The sequence below is a fragment of the Silurus meridionalis genome, chromosome 29 (assembly GCF_014805685.1).
Source record: "Silurus meridionalis isolate SWU-2019-XX chromosome 29, ASM1480568v1, whole genome shotgun sequence".
NCBI classification, from domain to species: domain Eukaryota; kingdom Metazoa; phylum Chordata; class Actinopteri; order Siluriformes; family Siluridae; genus Silurus; species Silurus meridionalis.
The window spans coordinates 3,548,825-3,575,331 of record NC_060912.1 but is presented as its reverse complement, the minus strand read 5'-3'; the positions used below and the strand labels follow the sequence as shown (position 1 = coordinate 3,575,331).

The window sequence follows — 26,507 nt, the reverse complement described above, 5'->3', positions numbered from 1 at the left end:
CCAGGGGGCGTAGTGCATGGTGAGGTCACAAGGAATTAGCCAATCAGATCCTTGGCCCAAGCTGGCGCTCAGGGTGATGGACAGTTCCAGGTGGATGTGACAAGCTGTGGACTTGTCAAGTTGGACGCCAGAGAGAAACCCAAGTGACATCATAACATGTCCTAAATATATACAAGGGAAAGGCTGGGATTATATTCTCTGTTCTCCAACCCTGTACTAACATGTCTGTAGAGCAGGTGGCTACATTTGTTGGGGTTTCCCAAGTGGACTGTCCCTTCCAAATAACATTAGTCTGGTATTGAATCATTAGGTCAAGGAGCGTTAGATAAGAATTAAAAAAATAAGTGAGTATGATGGATGTGCCACAAGAAAACAAAAAGAGTGCAAACAAATCCATCCAAAAACTATCACTTCGCTTTCTATTCACCTTTTCTGTTCACTCCATCTATTCTCTCTCTATTTGGGATGGTAAGATTTCCCGATTCGCATCGGTGCATTGGCATAAAAGTTAACCATGTGTTCTTAGCACCAATGCTGCTACGTGTGTTACCTTCTGGATCTGCATTAAAATTATGCTGCGATTATATGACACCAGCACCTGACCCTGATTCTGCTCCTACATGAATATCTGGATCTACATAAATATGACGTTATGACAACGGAGACCGAGGATGTCCTAAGAGTTACAAAGAATACAGATTAACATGGCAGAGGTAGAGCTTCATCTTCCTGGAGGAAGAACCGTAAAAGAACGTCTATTTTTTTTAAATTATAATTTTCCCTTTTTTTGCAATTTAAAGGCCTGTTTGTGTAAAGGCCATGTGTAAGAAGTCAGAAGGCACTATAGATATAGATAACTTGATAAATTTAAATTAGTCAAGGACAAACTCCCTGAGATGGTATAAGAAAGAAATCTTGAGTGGAACCAGACTCAAAATGGAACCTGTCCTCATCTGGGTGACACCGAATATCCATTCATTATAGTTCTCTCCTCGTTGATGTTGTCATCTGTTCACTGATGGAAACTTGACTGCAAAAACTGTTCATAGTAATTGCAGTCCTGAACCACTGTAGCAGATGGATTATATTAATTACAGTCCAAATCCATCCTCATGGTCCATCCTGATCCTCCACAGTAACCTTATGGATTTTTAAACTGGTCATGTGGAACCATCCTCAGCAGCAGCTAATGGTTTCCAAGTGAAATAATATCAAATCAAATCATTTTTTTTTACTTTTTACATAATTGCTTATTTTACTAAATTGACCTCAACCGGATTTCTGTGAAACTGATCCGAACCAATGTTAACTAATGATTAAACATCAGAAGTCTCGTATTTATTTGTTCTAATTTCCAGTGTGGGTTTTCTAACTAATAATTACAGCAGACACTTAACCTTGTGTTTTTTCCAGTTAGAAGCACATAATTACAGTAATTCTGCTGTGATTTTACTGCAGCTGTTTTGTCCATTGAGGTTCTGCGATAGTAAAAAAAAATTTAAAAGAGCATTTTTTAGACAACCACGATATGTTGCCAGATTTTTGTTTCTTTTTTTCCTTGAAACAAATAGATTCTCAAAAATGTTCAGATATACAATACAGTCTTCTTCTTCCTCTCATTTCAAATCCTGTCTATCGTCGTCACTCTCAACGAAAACCCCAACATCTTCAGCTCTGCTACCTCCAGCTCCACCTCCTGTCTTTTACTGAATGCCACTGTCTCTAAACCAAACAACATCTCAGGTCTCACCACAGTCCTATAAACTTTCTCTTTCACTCTTACAGATACTTTTCTATCACAAATCACTCCTGCTATCACTCTTCCCCACCCACTCCACCCTGCCTGCACTCTTTTCTTCACTTCTCTAACACACTGTCCATTACTTTGCACTGTTGACCCCAGGTACCTGAACTCCTCCACCTCTACAGGCTCATCTTAACCTGCTCCCTACTCTCACCACAAATCACAATATCATCCGCAAACATCATAGTCCATGGAGACTCCTGTCTGACTTCCTCCGACAACCTGTCCATCACCACTGTAAACAGAAAAGGGCTCAGAGCCGATCTTTGATGCAGTCCAACCTCCACCTTGAACCAGTCTGTCGTTCCTACTGCACACTTTACTGCTGTCACACTATCATCATAAATGTCCTGCACCACCCTCACATACTTCTCTGACACACCTGACTTCCTCATACAGTACCACAACTCCTCTCTAACCCCCCTGTCATATACGCTCTCTAAATCCACAAACACACAATGTAACTCCTTCTGATCTTCTCTATACAATAGCTAAAAAATATACCTTTTCCTTAAAAAATGCACCAGGTACACCAGTATAATAACGCAATTGGCCGGATAGTTTTTCAAAGCATTTTAGGAAATCTGAGGCAATTCTTCTGGGTATTTTCTTTTGCTACTAATCCCTTTTGTTGCTTTGGAAATTTGATGTGAAATTTGATTTAGGAACATCTGCAACCTTCTACTTCCTTGTTATGTTTTTTATTATATATGTGTCAGTACCCTACCTCTTCTCCTGTTTATATAATATTTATTACTACATGTTAGTAATTTTATGAGTACATTCTTCTGCGTAAGTGCTCCAATTAGCTCATATTGATTATAAGTATACTATCATATTTGCCAGCCAGGAGCTTCTCGGCACAGCGTCACTCATCTGAAGGCGTCGTCTTCAATAAAATGACGGTCAATTTCTACTCTCGCACGTGGCGGCTGATTTCGTGCTGGAAACTTTGGTGTCTTCCACATCTGCTCCTGACCCACGAACTTGGCCTTCGTTCCGTCTTGTATGCGTTCCTAAAGTTTCTGACTCTTCTACTCAAAACGTTGTCTGTCATCCTTACTCTACCCATTCTCCAGGGTATGATAGTGCCAGCGTCGCTTCATGCATCAGTGTTGGTGGACATGATTATGCGCCCACCTCACCTCTTTGTGGTCAGGGCAGTGATGATGATTCAGCTGGAGATTTCTCCTGAAGAATCAGCTCATGTGTCATTCTAAAACTTTCTTTCGGCTTCTCCTATTAGGGGTCGCCACAGCGTGATGCATGATTCGGCACGTTTTTACGCTGGATGCCCTTCCTAATGCAACCCTCCCCATTTATCCAGGCTTGTGCAGCCCTGATGGCTGGGGTTGGTTCCCTGACTGGGGACCACTAGACCACCAGGGAATCTTTCATGTGTCATTCTATGTTTCAGAAATAAAATAAATCTTTCCATTACCTCGTGTTCACTGTGTGCATTTGTTTACTTTATACTTCAATGGCTTTTCCACTAATTAATCACCATTAGCATTCATTTAGCCATTACTATAATAATTGATCCTACAAGTGAAGGTAGGAGAGCACATGTGATCCATCTCCTGATTTTTGGAATGCTAGTTGCACCACCCACTGACTTTATACTACAGTGACTGATGACTTGCAGTTTTGAAATCAATGCATTCTTGAGCAGAAAGGTGGACGATGTGTTTTTTATCTATTTTTTCTTACAGAAAACGTCTCTTTCTCTCTCTTTAACCCCCACACACACACTCACCCGTATACCAAACACGTCTCCTGTTATTCAGCAACAAACAACACAAAGTGGGGTAAATTATCTCTTTAATTCATAACATTTTTTATGGCAAGCATGTTGTTTATTCCATCAATTTCTTCTTCACTTTTACCACAGTGATTCCACATATAGAGAAATAGCGAAGGAATTCAAGCATGGTGGACCAAGTGTGCAATAATACCAAAGGCAGAAGGAAACTAGGACAGCGACAATGAAACATCAAGAAAGTAAAGGATTGGGGGAACAGCAGAGAAAGAGAGGAAAGGAGTAAAGTGTCAAGATAGTGAAAGGTTAAGAAACTTCCACACAAATGTGAGCGTGTGTACTTTTATGTGTGTGTGTGTGTGTGTGTGTGTGTATGTGTGTGTGTGTGAGTGTGTGTGTTTATCTGTGTAAGCTGATGGTCCATCTCTTTGACAGGGTCTGGTTTTTTTTTCTCTTTCCTTTCTTGATTTGTATCTCTACATGCACCAAGAGCTCTTGCCCTCCGTCTGTCAAGAATCTTTTTTCATTTTCATTTGCAGTTGATAAAAGTCATTCATGTGCATCAAGTTCAATTTTATTTACTCTATAATTAACAAGACATAGTGTGTTCCCTTTTGCTCCATCGCTTTGCATTGTCTCTGGTCATTTTGTGTCAGTGTAGGTCTGTCCTACATCCTGGATGTTCTACTGTACTTAGCTGTCTGTCCTGTCAGACATGTCTAGTGTCTGCCATGCATATTAGTAGCTTATTATCGTGGTCAGTCCAACTGTAGTGCATGTTGTCCACATGGTCCAGTGCATGGGCTTTTGTCAAAAAAGATTAGTTATCGTCAGTAGGTGTTCAGTGCAAATATTCATTGGGTATCTGTTACAGTGCATGGTGTCTTTTCTGTCGGTTGTTTTGTCTGGATTGTATCTGTCTTAGTCAGTGCATACTGTCTGGTGGTGTTAGTTGTGTGGACTTTGTAGTCGCAGGACAGCTCACAGAACGCTGGGATTTCTGAAGTTGTGGCCAGCGAATCGGGCTTGATTACCCAACTCTTCCTCAATTCTATGGAGCAGAAAATACAAGACAGAGAGGACATTGTGAACATTTTAGAATGGCATACTATACTTGCTGTACATGTCAGGATTATTGGTGGGGTTTAGGTTTCTACCCTTTTTTTTAGTTGCCTGCCATCCTCTGTTCACCCACCAGATGTCGCCATTGTGTCCCTGTGTCCCTCATTTGTTACCAATTGTTACCACCTGTATCCGATCACCACCCAGTGTTTTTAAGGCCATGTCACACGTATTATTTTCTTTCTTTGCCTTCCGTCTACACTGTGACAGCATTTTTAGTCAGTAAAAGGTGACTTTTTGAACACGCTCCTAAAAAGTAGATGTTTTTGCATCGCAGTGTGGACTTTGAAAACGGATGCTTTGGGGGGAAAAAATAAATTTTTTGTCATTGCCATGACATTTCAAGGAGCGAGAAAGTAAATAAATGGCTGGCGGAATTAATGCAGGTCGATTAGTCTTACGATTTGCTCATGCTCAGTACAGGGCTGCTGCGGATGAGCAACTTTTGGAAACGATTAAAAACAACGCCGTTTGCGAATTGAACCTGAATTAGTGTCACCTCATTAAAAGTTTTCCGTTTGTCTGTTTCTTTGCTTGATCAGTTGACATTATGGTGTCCATTTCTTGCATTTGTTTTGCTGTGTCTCAAACCTCGTGTAGCTCTGTGTAAGTCCGTGTTCATAACTTTGATTTTTGCTATTCCTAAAGATTTGAGTTGTGGACTGATTTTTGCTTTGCCATTTATTAAACAAGACCTATTTAGAATATTTTTGCCTTATTTCCGGAAGTACGCCACAGAGTGGGACAAACCACCAGAGCTCTTTCCTCTCATGCAGTCAACCCCGGTTCGAGCCACGACCCTTATAGTACAGCTATAGACGGAGTATTAACACGGGTGTCTCTCATAATGTGCTCAGTGTACATATTGCTTTAAAAACCTGAGCAGTATTACTCTGCCGCATACCGCTACCATCATGTCATTGTCACTGCTTTGCTGGGAAAAGCCGAACACCAAAAAAATTTCTTGTCAGTGGTGGTTCATTTAAAGCAGTATATCAGGTTTACACAATATGGGACAATGATAGTAAGAATTATGATTGTTGGACTGCATTTTCCTCTGAGATAATGGTGGCTAACCATATTTAAATGTTTTGCCTAATGTGGAAGCAGGGCATGGCCTAGAGCTGATTGTAAGTAGCACACCGGCAAAATTTCTCACCTCATCAACTGATTGTATTTGGCCAAACGCTCAGATCTACATGGAGCTCCAGTCTTGATCTGAGGAGAGAAAAAAATGTTAATGGTCTCAATACAAACCTAATATATAATACAATTGCATTGTACATTTTTATAATTCTTTGTTTTAGTAGCTTTATAAACTGCTTTATTTTTAGTTTAATTTATACATGCTGTACTGTATACATACAGAGTGAAGAAAAAGGCACAAATATAATTCTAAAATATTGTAAAATATACTTTTTTACTTTTGCCACCTGGTCAATGCTACTGAGTACCAAACACCAGGACAGAAAAGCACAAGAAAAGTTTCTTCCCTCGGGAAATCTACCTCATAAACATTTAGATCCGCTTCCCATTGTGTGATAAAATAACTAAAAATGAAGAATGAATGCAATAAAATTTTGTATTTATTTTCTGTTCAATATTACAATTTAAAAAATACAATACTGCTTTCTTATTTTTTTATGTTTTTTTTTTTGTTTTTTTGTTATTCTTTATAAAAATATGCAACTTCCAGTTTTTGGCACCAAAACAAATTCCTTGTAAATGAAAACATACTTGGTAATAAAACTCATTCTGATTAATAGTCATTAGCTATTGTTCCACTCTCACACACCTGTACTTTGACAGATCAAAATCTTGACCGGATAAAACACCAACCTAATAAAAATGTGGTTTGTGTAACTGGAAGCTTAGATGATTGTGGAAACACCTGGACAAGCCTGACACCGAACTGCAGATCATGATTTTAAACATACACCAGAGAATGGAAAACAGCAACTCAGCTACCTACTAGTGCTCTGTAATGACTACTGAGGGGTGAATTCACAATGGAAATGAATCAAATGACTGGTGGGAGAAATTTTGGGAGAATCAAATGTGGTTATTTATGTGACTACAACCCATATGTGGTTATTTCCCAAACAAATGGAAGCACACAATTATAAGCAAAGCAAAGTGACCAGGTGTGCCAAGATGTGTTCTGCACTGATCTCAACCCCACTGAACACCATTAGGATGAACTGGAACACTGACTGCACCCCAGACCTCCTCAAACATCAGTGTCTCATCTTGTAACAGAACAATCACAAATTTTCTCAACCCCAGTACAAAATCTAGCTGAAAACCTTCCCAGAGGAGTTATAACAAGAGAGGAGAAATAAATCTGGAATGAGATGTTCAACAAACACATGGCTATAAAGAATTTTTAGTCAAAAAGCTTTAGAAAGGTCCAGCTGTAATATTGTGAAAGAAGACCAGGGGTGCTGTCAGGGTTCCAGTTAACTCCACAGATGGTCCGTGGATCACCTCACATGTAACTTACAAAGGGGGATTTTCCCGCTGGAACATTTTTGAGTCTCTTACTTATAATGAAGGGAAACTGTAAATCTACAGCCTACCAAGTCATTCCAACAATTGTGTGCTTCTATGGTACAAATAGTTCCCTTTTATTTCTTTGGCTTAGACAGAGCCAATCGACTGAAATATTAAATAAAACCAGACGTTCTTTTACGGTTCTTTTTCCAGGATGTTGCAGCTCTACCTCTGCCATGTTAATCTCTATACTATGTGACTCTCAGGACATGTAGTGTGATACGTAGTGTTGTGATATTCACGTAGCAGCAGTGGTGCTGAGAGAAAGCGCTTGAGAAATTGTTTAGCAACGAGAAATCAACTTACATTGAAAATATTAGTCACAAATGATTGGCCACTTTTTATGAATAAAATAATGGTGCATCTACGGATTTTTTTATCTACGCAAATATATTGAAAACATTGCATCTAAATACAAATGTCAACAAATGTCAACCGATGCACACTTTTTTAAAATCGATGCCTTCCATTGTTAACTGTTATGCACGTACTTTCCTTTTCTCTCTGATAAATGCTGAGATGTTCTTACTTGGTTGAAAAGCTGCTAGACACTACTTGATTATATGTTAGATCTTGTTGGCTGTCTAATTGCTCCAAATACAGAAGTAAATTACCGTGGCATCACTGTAAATTATAGTTTGTCCTTTTTTGCAGACACAAGCAACATCCCTAGTGCAAGCTTTTCTCTTTCTCTCTGATATACATACAGTGGGGTCTAAAAGTCTAAAAATACTATTAAAAGAAGGATTCCCTTTTGTATTTCTTTTTAAATTGAATTTATTTTGTATTATTGCAAATGTTATTGACTGCAACTTGACTGAGTCTCTTTGTATTTGCTATGTCCTGCTTTTTTATTTTTTATGACAATGTGCACTCAAGCGTACACGGAGTCCACAAAATTATACATTGTACTTTAAATCCTGGGCAAGTCACTTGGTCACATGTTGATGCCTCACCAGAAGACCTGTGACTTAAGGAAAATCTGACCTTGTGTACACAGCAGTTTTTATAACAGTAGTGTAGCAAGACTGGTTTGGTTCACATAAAAAGGCTACGATGACTCAATTAATCACTATTCGTTTGGTTATCTCAGAATGCACAACGTATCAAACTTTGAAGTTGATAAACAGTAACCGACCCCATCAGGTTGCTCTGCTTTCATCCAAAAAGAGGAATCTGTGGCTACAGGGGGCACAGACTCCCTCAAACTTTACATTCAGCAGTCTTCTTCTTCTTCTACTTCTTCTTTGGCATCTCCCATTAGGGGTCGCCACAGCAGATCATCTGTCTCCATACCCCACTATCCTCTACATCTACATCTATATATGTGATATAATGTTGAAGTAAAGGGAAATTTTGAAAAAAATTGTAAGCTCAAATCCCAGCATCTCTAAGCTGTGCCACTGCTGGGCCCCTGAGCATGGCCCTTAACCCTCAACTGCTCAGTTGTATAAATGAGATACTGTTATTCGCATCTACTTCATTTATGTACCAAGGACTGTATAAACTGTACTAGTCAGCAGGCCTTTTGCGTACAGTGACAACAATCTATTTAATTACATTTTTGCTATGAGACTCCCCTCATAATAGAAGAGCTTGTGGTTGTTGTTGTTCACTGTTCTGTGTCCGGAGTGACATCATAACTACTGCCATCTGCCTCTCCCTTTTTAGCTACATTATCCTGCTAGGTGTGTCAGGACCTCAGCTTGCACTATGATTATCATATACACCATATGTGACATACTAGGTGCTTTAAAATGAATGAACAATCTGGTGTGTCTTTATGCCAAGTTGGACCTCTGGCATGCTAATCCTAGGAAAGACTTCTACTTTAGTGCAATCTTCTCTCTTCCACATGCAAAAGTTTACACTCATTATTGGTTATTGTTGCACTTTATTGACTTTACTGACTGCAATTCATAATGGCCTTTTTATTTGAGCCACTCGCTGGTTGTAGCCTCTTGATTATTGAGTTTTTAAGCTATAGGTTTTCATGCCACGCTTATATATTGTTAATATCCTGGGCAATTATGTGCAATAATTTCAGTGCAATAATAATAATAATATTAAAAATAATAATTGTTGCATACATGTGCAATAACTAGGGAGCATTCGTACCAAATCCTTTTTTCTGTGTGTGGAACATCGTTAAAATCTGAGATCCCTCACGAGTGTGTGGAGGACCGCAAGTTTGTTTAGTCTCCACCTCGCACTGAGCACAATGTCACTGTAGCTACTCGATTCATACCAGAAACACAATTTTGTTTTATGCATGCGCAAAATCGCTGCCACTTCATGTCATTGGCAACATTTTTACGACAGTCAAGCAATATGAATTATTTTGCGTTTTTTTAATGTAATTTAATAATGTTTATATAATAAATAATGAATGTAATTTTATTTACAGTTTCATGAATTTCTCTTAAAAGGAGAAAATCCTGACAATTCCACACATCAGGGGAGTGAATGAATGAAGGATGGAAAGAAATGAAGACATTTGTTCAAGTGTGCTGAAATAAGTAGAACAGCTAAGAAAAACATATCTTTAGAAAGATTTATGTTAAATGTAAAAACACACACACACACACACACACACACACACACACACACACACACACACACGCACACACATTTATGTACACATCTGTATTACCCAAATAGGGTTTAGGAAATGTAAACAATTAAATTACTTTTTTACAATCATTAATTTAATTAATCAATTAATTGTTTTACTAATTAATATTATCAATTTAATCAATATAATAATAAATTGTCTATATCATCAATTTGATTTATTCTATTATGTTTTTATATATTTTTGTATTTAAATCAAGCAGGCATTTTATTTCAAATTGTTTTAAAAATGTAAACAGTTGATGTTCACAAATGTTAAAAATATTTTAAAAAACATTCTTTCTTTCGGCTTCTCCCATTAGGGGTCGCTACAGCGGATCATCCGCATGTTTGCTTTGGCACATGTTTTTACGCTGGATGCCCTTCGTAACGCAACCCTCCCTATTTATCCGGGGTTGGGACCGGCACTGAGAGTGCACTGGCTTGTGCAACCCTAATGGCTGGGGTTGGTTCCCTGACCGGGGATTGAACCCGGGCCTGCAGCGGTGAGAGCGCGGCATCCGAACCACTAGACCACCAGGATACCCACAAATTTTAAAACTGCGTTAATTAAAAAAAACAAGCAATTTTGTTTTGCATTTCTTCCCCCTAACTGTAGCAAAATTGAACCGAATCGTGAATTTAATGTGCCGTTACACCCCTAGAAAAATGTTGTATAATATTGTAGTCTGAATTTCTGTCATCTGTTTTGCTGCTACAAATTTCATTTCACTTAATATAAACAGTAACTTAACATCTTTAACATGTACATTTAAATGTTCTTTTTTTTTACATATGACTTAAATCTTCACTTTAATTTTACTGTGAGTGACTGCAACCAAACAATTTGACTATGGAGTCAATAAATATAATATAATATTCTAATCCGATGATGATTTATTACATTGTTTGTCTATGTCTGAACCAGACTCTTGTATTAATCTCTTTTATTATCCAAGCATCAAAATGACATTCACAAATATAATTCTCTAGAAAAATTACTACCTGTCCAGTGCAGAGCCCAACTACCAGATCCGCAATAAATGTGTCCTCTGTCTCACCAGAGCGATGGCTGACCATCACACCCCAGCCATTAGCCTGGGCAAGCTTACACCTAGGAAAGAAAGTGTTATATATTTATGAACCATCAAATGGATAATGGATGTAAGATAAATCTGAAATTAAATGAATGGATCACATGATTCAGAAATCCAGTAGGATTGGAATTAGTCAGTTGTACCATTTTTGACAGGGACACTGAAAATATGTATATAATTATTGAAAGGTTGTGATTTCCAATTCAAGCACCATGAAACCACTGGCTGACCTTTGGGCAGGCCGTTAACCCCAACATCTTGAAACACAGAAAGCTGACTCAAGACCGAACCACAACGAATAAGTATTCCAAAGATCCAAAAGTCTCCACACTGAAGGAAACTGACTGGCGATGTCGTAAAGCCATGTTACAGGCGAATGTGACTTACGCGTGGATGGCCTCTGTGACTGTGCCGATTTGGTTGACCTTCAGTAGCAGGCAGTTGCAAGCACGTTCCTCTGCAGCTTTCTCTATCCTTTTTGGGTTTGTAACTGTTAGGTCATCACCCACTATCTGGATCCCCACAGAAGCAGTCATCCGAGTCCATGCTGGCCAGTCGTCCTGATCAAATGGGTCCTCGATAGATACAACTGCAAGTGGAAATCAGCGTTAATATTAATGGAATATTACAATATTAGGTTAAAGAGATGTTAACGTGATCAATTGGGAGGTATTTAAGGCATTGGACTTTGGATCCGAAGGTCATAAGTTCAAACCCTAGCCGATGTGGCACTCCTGGGTACCTTAGCAAGGCCCTTAACCCAATAGCTGCTCAGTTGTATGAATGAATTAAAAAGCTTTGGATAAGTGTGTCTGCCAATAAATATAAATTGGAGTACTCGAATTGGAACAAACTATAGGATGGGTCTCAAAAGTGATAATATATAAATCATTTAATAATTATTCAGTACCTGGAAAGTCATTGACAAAACTCTGGTAGATCTCTAGAAGCTTCTCGCTGGAGATGTTCCGTTCAGGATCTGAAGGCGATTTGAAATCGAGATCATACTTCCCATCACGGTAGAACTCGGAAGCAGCTACGTCCATCCCAATCACAACCTTGTCTGTGAATCCTGCCTTGTCTATGGCAGTCTTGATCAGTTCAAGAGCTGAGGAGAACAAAACAAAAAAGAGAGATTTCAGCTAAAACTGTGAGGTTTTTTATTCATTGTTGAAAAGAACATCGACAGCATAAAAATAGCACACCTTCACTGTTTTCTAGGATATTTGGGGCAAAACCTCCTTCATCACCCACATTAGTGGCATCCTGTCCGTACTTCTCTTTGATCACGCCCCTCAGAGTCTGATAGAGCTCAGCGCCGACACGCAGAGCATCGCGGAATGACTCTGCACCGACAGGAAGAACCATGAATTCCTGCATGGCCAGCTTATTTCCAGCATGGGATCCACCATTGATCACATTAAAGGCCTGCAAACAAACAAGATTTACTGAAGCACACACACAAAAATGAGCTAAAAACTAGAAAGGTGGAGAAAAGGGATTAGGACGCAAGTGTAATAATGTGTGTACTTTGTTCACAGATATTAGACTAGTTCTTTAAAACCATTAGGCATTAGTGTACATTACAGATAACTGCATTAAATGAAGTTAAGTAAATTATGACTATAATTATGAGGTCAATTTCTTACAGGAACTGGCAACACGAGCTCAGTGTTTCCAGCCAGGTCGGCAATATGGCGATACAGGGGAATGTCTTTCTCTGCTGCTCCAGCCTTGCAAATCGCCAAGGACACCCCCAGAATAGCATTGGCACCAAACTGAGCTGTGGGGATACAAAACTGTTGCTCTTATCCTTCACATTACAAATATAATAAATGCAACTAACAAAATAAACATCTAAAGTTGAGTGACTTATTATATCATACACTTGCTATGAAGTTGAGTGTTAAAGTATAATACTTTCTTTCGGCTTCTCCCATTAGGGGTTGCTACAGGGGATCATCCGCATGTTTTTACACTGGATGCCCTTCCTAACGCAACCCTCCCCATTTATCCGGGCTTGGGACCAGCACTAAGAGTGGCTGGGGTTGGTTTCCCGACCGGGGATTGAACCCGGGCCGCAGCGGTGAGAGCGCCGCATCCTAACCACTAGACCACCAGGGACCCCCGAAGTTGAGTGTTGAAGTAAGATACTTAAAACGGTCATATCCAAACAAACATTACCACCAAAATTTGGCTTATTTTTCAATAGCAGAACATCCCAAAGTAAAATGGATATATTTGTACTGTAATTAATATCAGCAGTCTGCTATAAATGCTTAGGACTGCAGTCTGCATGTACAGTTCTGTATTTAAGGGCCCACTGAATAGCAGTGGTGGAGGAAGTATACAAATCATGTAGTTGAGTTAAAGTAGAGATACACTAGGTAAAATCTGACTCCAGTAAAAGTGCCCCTTTTAAAATTTGACTTGAGTAAAAGTACAAAGGTTTTTGCCTTCAAATGTATCCAAGTATCCAATGGACTATTTATTGTGGCTATAATGTTCCTATTATCATTTTTGACACAAGACTTTTTTCTTAATCAACTCAGTTCATGTGAAAAGACTCGAATGTTACTCATAGAACACAAATCAATTAATAGAATGGAATTAATGAGTCAAACACTGATTGATATCTATTCAAATTATCATGAGCCCAAAATGTTCTTTTCAACTACTTCAAAAAATCGCACAAATAAGGCCACTGGTGTAAGTTCGAGTCAGGAGTTTCTTCTATCATTTATTCCTCTCTAAATGTTCTGCCTGCTGTTGAACTGATGCTGTATGTTGGTGATAAGTAGATACCACCAAAGCTGCAATCAAAACAAGATCAAAACAGTGCGTGCGCTCGACCCTGGTTGGTGGCTTGCTGTTTGTTTGACCAGTTTTTATCCACTCATAAATAAAAACGCAACAACTGAGTTCTCAATATGTAGTTAAAAGTAAGATATTTGATGGAAAATTCTTTAGCAAGGTACAGATGCACAAAAAAGCATTTTAAGTAGAGTAGGAAATTACATTTACTTCTTTACCGTCCACAAGTGCTGAACACAAAACCTCAACAATGATGGAAGTGTAATGAGTGGACATTTCTGTGCCACCCAGATAAGGACAGGTCCAATTTTGAGTCTGGTTTCTCTCAAGGTTCCTTCCTCATACCATCTCAGGGAGTTTTTCATCCATCAGGTAAAAACTTTGAAATTTAAATTTTGATCCGCTTAATTGACTAAAAATGTCTAGTGTTTGTAAACTGTGGAATTCAAGCTTTTTATTGCAACTAACTAAAAAAAGAATGTTCCATCTAATAGAAAATGTTATCCAATGGTGTAATTAGACCTCACAGAAAACGTAAATTCCTGTTTACAAATACAAGTTTTGTATTATTTGTATGTTGTTTATGAGGTGGTTATTGGTCTTGGCTCACATTTATTCTCCGTGCCATCCATCTCAATCATCATGTTATCCAGTTTCTCCTGTTCCACCACGCTGATACCCTGCAGATCACACCATAATCCAGATTCAATTCCAAACCTTATCAAATATAATAAAAACACTGCCTAATGCACTGTATTTTCATTTTGAAAATATAATAAAAAAATATGAACAAATATCATCTTACATCTAAAAATATAACTATAATTTCAGGTATGTGTGGAAATATTCTCATAAGCATATTTTAAGTACATGTGTCCTAAATAAATTAAATAATTGCAACATCGTTTGTTATTGTTTGGATTTCAGTATTGATGGGTTTGTGACTGTTTTTGCCAATTCAACAGGTAGAAGTTTTCTAGAAGCATCTCACCTGAATAAATTAAATTTTGGACAAAAATATAATAAAATATAAGTCAGTGATTCACAATGACTTCACACTGAACAACTCTTGCAGTTAATGCTGCTCGCAGGCTGTCGCTTTAACCAATCAAATTGCGAATTTGCGACACTAAGGCCCTCTAGAAGGCATCCAATTACGTCTGCATTTTCACATGCTTTGACTGGATGGTCAGAAAGCGCACTAGTCAGAACTCGCAAACCGCATCTGTAGCAAACTGTGCAAGCTCAAATATATTCATGTGGATTTTATAGCTGGGGTTTTCTTTATACCACAACCAAGAAACTGATTTGGTGGCAGATACACTTACAAGGACAGTTACTTTTTTATTTTTTAAGAAAACCTGGACATTATAAGAAAAGGTCTGCCAAAACAAGCAAATCAGTTGATAACGTTTTTCATGAACCATTTATACTTTTGCGTTTTCTTTCCGGTAGAATTTGCACAATAACACATAATCAATATCTTAATATCTATATATTGTATGTGTATAAATTCGATGTATGCAGGCAGTGCAGCTGTGGCGTCTGTTCACACTCACTGCATGAGATACCTGTCTGTGATGCAGCGCTCTTTTATACTGCGTTTTGGTTTTATATTGATGTTTTCTATAGCCATGGAGTCATAATGATGGTATTAAGAGGTGGATTGGTTCAGGCGGAAAATTCACGACCCGCCAATGATTTAACTGCACATTATATTGTGCATTCAAATGTACTTCTGTTAAAATATTATTACAAATATACAGATATAATATTATACTGTTTTGGTCATATATTATATTATTTACGTTTATTATGTCACTGAAAATATTAGTAAAAGTAAATTTAAACCGATTTTTAATGTGTCGAAATCGTGACTGTTATCTTCTTACAGATTCAATGATGGCAGGTCCAAGAGTGTCGTTGATATGGCCAATAGCTTTGAGTACACCTAAGGAAATATCAAGAACAAAACTTAGACATAAAAAATACAATAAATTAAATGCACTGTCTAATATTTTAGGCATTTTTTTTAACTCACCTTTGCCTTTGAAGCGATTCTTATCTCCATCTCTGAGTTCTAGAGCTTCATAAATGCCAGTAGATGCTCCACTGGGAACAGCAGCCCTGAACAATCCTTAATTGAGAAAGAGGAAAAGAGCAAAAGAGACCAAATGGATGGCCAGTTATTAAGCCACACAACAATATTTTTGGAAAAATGCTCTTAATTTTGAATTTTAATACTGTAAGTATTATAAATTACCTTTTTCAGTTCTTAGGTCCACCTCAACTGTGGGGTTGCCCCGGGAGTCTAGGATCTCCCTGGCAATGATGCTTACAATGGACATCCTACAGACAAACAGATTAGACAGACAAAGTAACAGACATGATTCATGATCCAGAAAATTATTTGGCCAATGCAACATTTTAATTTTTCTGCCAGGAATAACAGGACAGAAAAAAGTGCCAAATCCAAGAGACCAACCATCTAATAAGATCTTTAAGAGATGCTTAAAATGAAGAGCTTTCTGAAGAAAAGTCGCTGAGCATCGGTGCTGCATAGAGCTAGCCTGGATCCCTTTAAAAAGAAAATTCAAGACCATTTACCAAAGAATCACTGCACTTGAGTGCTCCTTTCACCCTGAGCCAATACCAGCCAAATTACTGAGTAGTGCATCGTGTAGAGGGCTTATTACCAAGTCTTACATTTAACAACCCCACATTAGCGCCTTCATGGATGGCTTAGTTGTCACAACTAGATCAGTAGCAGGGGACAAATGTGCAAATGTGTATCTACAACCGTCTTTTTTTGTATTTTAAATGGCAAATAGACCAGTTTTCGTGGGTTGGGCAAGATTTTTATACCCCAATACATATAACTAATGGAATTTTTTATCTAATCGAGGCCAGAAAGCCAAAATCTTTATCCGTTACTTGCACATTGCATCATGCTAAATCAGTTTGTTTAATAGCGATTAAACTGAAATAAAGCATAAGACATTCCAGGGTATACTGTGGGTATTTAAAAACCCTTGATCATCAGCATTTCATGCCGAATGCATTGAGAGCACTGCAGATTCGACCCATTTATGGTTCTAAAGACTCACAAACGGTGTAGCTTTTAGTCATAGTCATTCAAATTAGGGTTATGATCTCAGTGTGAAATCACAAGTCTGTTACAAGTATGTTAATTACGATCCTCACACAGCGATGCAGAGCATATGATATGTCGCAGCCTGGTGATAGACTGCTGATAGAGGAGAAGGGATGGGAACTGCAGCACTGAGCCTCGAGCAGTGTGGGGATGGGTCTTGAGAGCTTCGGAAACCTGAGAGCCACTTAAAAAGCGGCGATGCGTTGACTGACATTCACTAATGACTTTCAGCTCACGAACGACTTCAAATATCCATCTGAGAAATCCATTTGATGAGGATGTAGGATGCTTCGAGCAAATGCTGTAACCAAAGACCAAAATGGCTGACCTAAACGTCTTAGTGTAGGTACTGCATATATATCTATATATATAAATATATCACAGAGGCACTGCTTTAGCTCAAACAGAGCTGTGGATCAATTTTAAGGATCTGGGTGGCTGAACCCAATGACTTTCCCTTCTTCAGTGGAGCTTTGAATAGGGCATGGATAAATGCATGTGCACTGTGTGTATACAGTGTGTGTTATTTTGACATTGAGACAGGACGGATTCTGCAGGCAGATTTTTAGGTCTTGGCCACTTCCAGTGGAGTCGTGCGTTACATAATCGAGATGATGCACGACATTTCTGTGCGTCTGTACTGCAGCACGACCCCAATGCTCGGGGCGTGGAGTGCGCAAAACCGTTATTACGCCTGAGGGTTTCTTCATACAGTACAGGAAGCAGGAGAGGTTGAGGTGATGGACAGGAAATAATGGACATCGTTCGATCTTAGTCGAATAAGGATTTTTACAATCAGACTAAATATCCATTCTCTCCGTTCCACAATAAGATATGCGCATATACTGACGCGTGACGTAAAAAAGACGGACGCACTGAATGTCCAGTTCACGCGCACGCACACACACACACACACACACACACACACACGCACACACACACACACACATCGTTTTTCTTATATTTCCATATGCACATGCACAAACTCTTGCAAAGAAATCACCGCAAAAATCTCAAGGATCTCAACACACACACACTCACACACACACACACACACACACACACACACACACACACAGATACACATTTGCGCAAACCCGAGAATTCCGCTATGTATCTAGGATGCACAGTGCAGCATCATCTAGACTCCACACTTACGTCCTCACTCAAGCACACCAGCAATGAAGCAAAGGATGACAGAATCCAGGAAAGAAATGGAAAGAAAGGAACTGAATCAGCAGAGTGCTTACCTGTGCGTTTAAACCCTCACAAAGTCCAAGTCAAGGCAGAAAACCCTGAGCAAAGAGACAGGTGGAGGGGGAAATGGATAGAGAGAAAACGAGCCAATGGGTGAACGAGAGAGAGAGAGAGAGAGAGAGAGAGAGAGAGAGAGAGAAGGAAAAACACAGAAAGGGGAGAGAACGTGTGATACAATAGGGAGGGGATGAAAGGATGAGTCAGAGGAAGCTACTGAAAAACAGAGGAGTGGAGAAATAGAAAGAGATGGAACAAGGGATTCAGGAGGAGGAGGAGGGAAAGAAGGAGGCAAGATACTGCATGATAAACTGGGGTATGGTGATATAAATACATGGAGCAGAGAAATAGAGAGAGAGAGAGAGAGAGAGAGAGAGAGAGAGAGAGAGAGAGAGAGAGAAAGAAAAAAAGAAAGAGAGAGCAGGTGCAACTAATATTAACTGCTGCATCATTAGAGTCTAATAAAACATGGAGAAATCTAGTCCTTTATTTCTACACAGCTGTGTATCCCATTGGATTTAGATTGTGTCATCCTAAAATAATTTGAGACTACTGGATCGGATCACTTCAAAAATAAATATAAAAATAAATAAATAAATAAATAAATAAATAAATAAATAAATAATTTTAAAAATGTATATATATATAGTATTAAAAACCCAGGAGCTGGAAAAGGCCCCACTCATGCTGCTCGTGTCATTATACAGTTCATAGCAATGAATGTGAGTGCGACTGTAATTAAACCGCCTGCAATAATGGCATGACCATTTGAAGAAGCCACAGTGCCCTTGACACCAGACAAGCAGCTGCATGCACACACACACATTCATAATCGCAAACAAAGAGATGGCTTTATAATTAATTAATTTTTGTCTCTAATCTCATGATTAACTGACCTTCCATCCCTCTGACTTGATGTAATTGACTATTTTTCTAACGAATTTGCCATTGTTTTCTCTAAAGTGGTAGCTCAGCGATTAAGATGTTCAACTTTGGATCAGAAGGTTGTGAGTTTGAATCCCATTACCACCTAGCTGGGCCTATGAGCTACAAATCAAATGCGTTTTAGAGATAAATGTATGTCTCTCTGGAAATGGGCATCTGCGAAATATCATAAATGTTGAAATCTGGGATTTGTGATTACACACAACAAATGCCGGGGGCATTGTGCATGTTGCATTTTAGACCGTTGAAATATGCTGTGACCCCATGTCACACTGTAGAATCCCAGTTGTCATAATGTCAGATTGTATGGCAATCAAAAGACTCGTCCGAAGTTGAACGTCATCAATCGATGACACTTTCAGACCCGTGTTCTCTCACGATAGCTAGCAGCCACAAAAACTATTTGTAGGGTTCATTTCGTTTATGACATGATAAAATGTCATACGAACATCCCTTTTTCCTCTATTACTCAATAAATTACCCTTCACCTGTCTTGTTTCGAAATTTTTCCTGAGGTGTGTCGTCAAGTTTGACGCTCCTGTTGGTTCTTGGTTTGACAGTCGTTGTGAGAGAAGTCACACTGCAGGAAAGTCTCAAATTTTCTGACTGCCAGTATTTTATCGGAGGAAAATAGTGATCTCATTGAATGGCTATTAATCAGCTGTTGGTGAACATGTCAAACTAGTGCTCAAAGATTACATTTTAGGATTATAAAAATCTTTTAGGATTTAAAAAATTGGTCTCAGAAGACCAAATCGTGGCCAAAATCACAGTGTTCACCTGGTTTATCTGAGCTCAGGATTAAGCTGAAGACCCACAACCCATCAATTGTACACATTTAGAGTTCATTATGAAAAAAATTACATAAAAAAAAAAAATATTGATTTATATATATATATATATATATATATATATATATATATAAAAGAATATACATATAAGAAATATGTTTTGTGAACCTGTGAAAAGTAGTTTCATCAATTTCATCAATACTAAACTTTACAAATAAAGCAAGCACAAAATTCAATTAAACCTGACTGATCTAGAGAAGATCTGTGTGGAGGAGTGGGCCAAAATCCCTCCTGCAGTGGGTGCAAACCTGGTGAAAAACTACAGGAAACGTTTGACCTCTGTAATTGCAAACAAAGGCTACTGTACCATTTTTTTTTATTATGTCTCTCACAGTGGACATGCACCTACGATGACAATTTCAGACCCCTCCATGATTTCTAAGTGGGAGAACTTGCAAAATAGCAGGGTGTTCAAATACTTATTTTACTCACTGTATCTCCCGGCTTAGGTCTTATCTGACTGATCGCTATCAGTTTGTTGATGTAAATGGTGAGTTCTCCACAGTCTCTGAGGTAAAGTTAGGTGGTCTTCAAGGATCTGTCTTAGGCCCACTGCTTTTCTCTTTGTATATGCTGCCTCTGGGTGAAATTATACATAAACATATACATTGTAATGCTGATGATACACATCTGTATATTTCAGAAGCAGATGAGAGAGATGAGTTTAACAATGTTGAGAAGTGTGTAAAGGACATTAGACAGTGGATGCTTGATAACTTCCTTCTGCTCAACTCGGATAAGACGGAAATACTTTTAATAGGACCACATTTAGCTAGAAGTAATCTTTCAGATTATGTAGCACCTCTGGATGGTGTTTCTGTCTCAGTGTCTACAGCAGTCAAAGACTTTCGTGTGATTATTGACTTTAGATACTTTCCTTAGAGGCTTATGTGAATAATATTACCAGGATCGCTTTTTTCACCTTAGAAATATTGCTAAAATTAGAAATATGATGTTGTTACAGTGTGCAGAAAAACTAGTTCATGCTTTTGTTACATCTAGATTAAACTACTGTAATGCCTTACTGTCTGGGTGTTTGAGTAAGTGCATAAATAAGCTTCAGTTAGTTTAGAATGCAACAGCAAGACTCCTCACTAGATCTAGAAAATATGAGTAAATCACCCTTATTTTAATCAGTCTACACTGCTCCCAATTAAATCTCACATTGATTATAAAATACAGTACTACCACTGATGTATAAAGCACTTAACAGTCTCATGCCACAGTATCTGGGTGACATTCTGTACCAGTATGATCTCTCACGCCAACTTAGATCAAAAGGTGCAGGCTATTTGTTGGTACCTCAAATAATGAAGACTACAGCAGGGGGTCAAATCTTTTTCTTATAAAGCTTATAAAGATGGTTTCACATCAACAGCCCTGGAGATCCATGAAATAACGATGTAACACAGGAGCTTTGAGGATGGATTTGGACTGTACTTAATGTTAACAGTCTGCTACTCTGACTTAAAACTACAGTTTGCATCTGATCACCATAATTGCAGACCTCAACATCGTTTAGCTCTAATGAATAGACATTTGGTGCCACTCAGATGAGGATGGGTTCCCCCGAGTCTGGATCCTCTCATGGTTTCTTTCTTATGCCAGTACACACATCCTTCACTGAAGTAGAGATAAAGTACTGATTTAAAAGACTTTGATTAAAGTTGAAGTACTGACTACACGTTTTCACTCAAGTAAAGTAAAGAATTTGGGCTTACGTAAAAAAGTAGCCATTACTACTACCTGCTTTAGTGTCATGCTCGTAACTGGACCTTAAATCATATTCATATATTTATACTAAATTATTAAAAATGTTAAAAATTCTCGGTCATGTTTACATTACTGACTCCCTCTGTCTCATCCACGTTAACCCCATACTTCTTGTCGCCTTCTGTCTTGCTCATTTTTAGCTTCGTAAACTCATCTACGTCTGTGGTATGTGAGAGGCAGGAAATTATACACCAGTGGTAGATTGAAAAAGCTGCGTTTTAAAAAATAGGTTGATGGGCTGAATAAGCAGAGAAAATGTCACCAAATGTCACCAAATAGATTAAAATGAAAGTAACGAGCCTGGTTTGAAAATGTAAGTAGTAGAAAAAACTGATATTTCTGTAAAAATAAAAGTCATGAGTGAAAGTAAAAACTTGGCAGAAAAAAAATAAACAGTAAAGTACTGACCCCAGAAAAATCTGTTTAAGTACAGTAATGAAGTATTTTTACTTAATTCCTCCCCATCTCTGTCAGGGTGCAATGGACTCTGGCAAGACTAGCTATGACTGCATTATTAAAAGGGGGAGCCGGAAGGTAGCACAGACTGGAGGGATCACTGGGATAAAAGACGGCCCACCACACCACCATGAACAAACTTGAGTAAAGATGTAAGGGTGGGAGAACGACAGCATACAAACATCCCAGTAAAACACTCATTCCTCGTCATGATTCCTCCAGATCTGCACCTTGTGTCTTTCTGCTTATCTTTCTATTTAAAAAGAGTCCTGACAGGAAGTCAATTAATAACAGCCTTTATTAATGACTTGCACCACACCGCAGAAGTGATCTATGTGAATTAATTTAATTTAATTCAATTACCGATCTCCATTAGTAGCGGATGTTTATGTAAGACCTGATGCCACAGTTATAAACATCATTCTTCTTGAGTGGTCGAACGTTATGTGCCTTACCATCTCTTTAACATTTTGTCATGCTACTATAGATTCAAATGGATTTTCTGGGATTATATGCCATGAAGCTACACAGATACAACCATCAATCATCTTATAATTATTTAAATAGAATTCATTTGTGTCTTTAAAGTGGCTTGTGATCATAATACACTATTTATTGGAAGGCCCCAGGTTTTTTTTAATCATGAAAATAATAATAATAATAATATTAACAATAATAATAATAATAATAATAATAATAATAATAATAATAATAGTAAAAATAAATAAATAAATAAATATATATATATATATATATATATATATATATATATATATATATATATATATATATATATATATAAAAATTTATTTATTTATTTATTTATTATTATTATTATTTTATTTTTTACTATTATTATTATTATTGAAGAAAGAACAGAGTAAAGCATTACATACACAGATAATTGACGGTGGGTTTCATATTTTACAAGTTTTTTAAAAAACCCACACACTAAAAAAATGCAAAAAAATAAATAAATAAAGAGTAATAAAAATAAATAAATAAATAAATGAACACACAAAATCTCAAAGTTATGACATTAGAAACAATGAGGGAATACAGAAAAACATTGTTAGCCTATTGCACCTGACTGCATTACCTGTTACAATGTGCACATACCTTCCAACTACACTATTAAATTCAGTTTGGGGAAAGTGCTATGCCTTTTAGAATAGAAACGTTTGGTGGATCCTCTAAGAGAGTATTTAATTTACTCCAATTCCAAAAAATAGCATAAAATCTTTAAGCCAGAGTGAAACTCAAGGTGGTTTACTTGATTTCCAATCAAGTAGTATTCTTCTCCAAGCCAGAAGACATGCCAAAGCACAAGAGTCTTGACATTTCCTGCACATGACTGTACCTTGCTCAGGTACTCCAAAAAATGCTATTTCAAAACTAAGCTTAATATCCTTAATATATGCCTCAGACAGGGTTTTAAATATAGTTGTCCAATTAAACAGTCTGGGGCATGTCCAAAACGTATGAGCGAAATCTGCTCTAGCAGAGCGACAACGCTCACCAAATACATTATTAAAGAATTTGCACAACATTGGCTCTGTCTACAGGATGGAACCTACCAATTCTTAGTACGAAAACACGAAAGCACTAAGATGCAAAATGTAATTCTGAAGGAGCTGGATAGACCCAAAGCTCAGATAGGAAGAAGCTAATAACAAAGGATAGTGAGATTGTCATTTGGGTTTCGCCAAAAAGGTGTAATGAAGAAATATTGCACAGATATAAGAACATGCCAGCTGACTTGGTTTTTTGGTTTTTTATTAAAGTGCATTATTTTATTATACACCTCTTTCCCTAAGTAAATTTTAATCCCAGGTTGTTTCACGCTAAATACCATGAAATATTTACTTAGTTTTCTTCTGAAGTATAATTTTGCAATCTTTTTCCCTGATGAATCTAAATTCATTAGTCCTACAAATATTTGGCAACCAAAAACAAAAAAATTTTTATATATGTGCTAAATATACTTTAATGTTGACATTTAAGTGTCAAAAATCCACAAACCACATTCAAAAGAGAAAAGATGAATACTAATGGTAATAATACTGTCATAGTGCATGAATTCAAGTAATGTATAATGTAAAGTATTCATTCATACCAAAACTTAAAAACATATGTGAAGGACCATGACATAAGGGACACCAATGGGTTTGTCTAAATTCACTTCTTAAGGGTGGTCTAATTCACAAATTAGCAATACTGCTCACTGGCACACGTTTAGCAATACAGGTTTTAGGTTTATTTGCAGTTTGGAGGAGGCTTTGAAAACAAAAGGTGTGACCATATTATGGTACTTTTTACATTTTTATATTTTATATTATCAGGTGTTTTTTTGTGGTACTTAGACAAATCAGTGTATTCAAAATAAATAATAAACTAGTTTAATGTTATTAAACAACATATTGGAAGCATAAGTGAGCACAATGTACTTTGGTCTCTATTCTGGAGTTTTCAGTGTTGGATGGTCAAGGACGGGGCAAAGCCTAGAACATGACATGTGCTAATTCAAACAAATCATACAGATGGATGGGTTCTTTCACCATTATTTAGCTGTTTAAAGATAATGATGGCGGATGAGGTGAAGGTTGGCAAACAAAAAGATGGGCGTTGCAAGGCCTGTAGAAGCAAGGTATAGAAAGACTGTCGAATAACTGTTTTGGTGTGTTTCCATTGCTGTTAAATAAAGTGCTTTTCTCTTTCACATCATAACCCTGGATGTAAATGCACCTACATAGTGCACTATATCCGGTGTCAGAGATTTTGTGGTGGCGTCCGAATTATGAGTGAACAACTGAGTGAATATTCTCTACATTCACTCACTCTGATTTCAAGTGTGCGTTTGATGTAACACGATTTCTTATAAAAAAGCAAAAGAAGTTTAGAAAAAAACAAGTTGACAAAAACAGAATACATTTTATGGCATTTGGCTCAACGAGATCAACGACACTGTCCAGAACCTTTGCGAAAATGTTTTGTACATAATGTATTCATAATGCGTTCAAATACAGGTTATGTAATACAACACAGTTGTTAAAACGGGGTTGGTGTAGTGTTTATAACAAAATGATTCAAGACCTCAGTCTCTCCACTCTGATGCAGGACATTAACTCATCGTCCAAAATCACTCGATCATTTTTATTCCCTTGTTTCTATATAGTGAACTTAAATTCCTTGCACTGTATAGGGAGTGAATGATCAAATGAGAGAGTGATTTCAGACACAGCCACAGCCTCACTTCATGGTTTTTGGTCATCTAGCACCCAAGATACATAACAAAACATGTTTGTAAGCAAAATTAATGAGAAACAAACCAGACAAAAGAGTATAATAAGAGCTAATCACAAATAAAGAGTAGAAATATGATGGGTTGATGTAATACGAATATAGTACCTGTCAAAAGTTTGGACACAACCGCTCTTTTAATGTTTTTATTATATTTTATTATTTTTTATTATTATTATTACAACATTTTACATTAATACCGAAGACATCCAAACTATGAATGAACACATATCATGGAGTAAACATTCCCTCATCAGATTCATGAGGAAGTCTCCTGGGATGGTTTTCAGTTCACAGGTGTTCCTTGTCAAGAGCTAATTTGTGACATTTCTTGCTTTTTTTTATGTGCTTTTAGACCAACCATTCCAAGGGACTACCTAATGAGGATGACACAGACGATGCCAAGATTGTGCAAAGCTGTCATTTTTTTTGTCTTTTGTTGACCACGCAATGGCATATACATGTACAATGTTGAAAACAATAAAAAATGTAAAAAAAAAATTGATAAATAAATAAATTGAGTTCATGAGGTTAATATTGATGCTTCTGTTAGAGATGATAATGATGTATGAGCAGTGTTTGAATTGAGTCAAGTCTTATAGGGGGTCCAGTTTTGTTTAATTCCTATATTTAATACTAAAATAAGTGCATTACGGGACCATGACAAGTAAAAAATAGATTTAGGGGGGTCCGTAATGCATTATGGGGGGTCCTGGACACCCCCTTCAATTCGAGCCCTGTGTATGAGGGCCGTGCAGCTGTGGCTTCAGTGAAAGGAGACTTTTTAAACGAGTTTATTGGGTTTCTTGATTTAGTAATCGCATTCATTCTCGTTATGAGATACCTGTTGCTCTGTTATACTGCATTTCTCTACAATATTGATGTATTTTTTATTGTCATGGTGTCCTAATGATGGTATTAAGAGGTGGGTTTATTCCAAAAAAAAACACAAGTGAAGGCCTGGATGTGACCCACTGAAAGAGAAAGGTATTGAATTAAACAGCCTAAAGGA

At 37.6% G+C, this 26,507-nt stretch overlaps 1 protein-coding gene across 1 annotated transcript; it reads right to left on the bottom strand.

Moving 5' to 3' along the window:
* Positions 1–3,608: 3,608 nt before the first annotated feature.
* Positions 3,609–18,424, bottom strand: LOC124382192 (gamma-enolase). The gene is made up of 12 exons (XM_046844343.1): positions 18,167–18,424; positions 16,026–16,111; positions 15,804–15,899; positions 15,655–15,713; positions 14,373–14,442; positions 12,598–12,731; positions 12,154–12,376; positions 11,859–12,056; positions 11,336–11,537; positions 10,857–10,965; positions 5,845–5,903; positions 3,609–4,614 (listed from the first exon to the last, which is right to left on the bottom strand). The coding sequence occupies exons 2-12, from the start codon at positions 16,108–16,110 to the stop codon at positions 4,545–4,547; spliced, it is 1,305 nt and encodes a 434-aa protein (XP_046700299.1). The 5' UTR covers position 16,111; positions 18,167–18,424; the 3' UTR covers positions 3,609–4,544.
* Between the last annotated feature and the right edge of the window lie 8,083 nt (positions 18,425–26,507).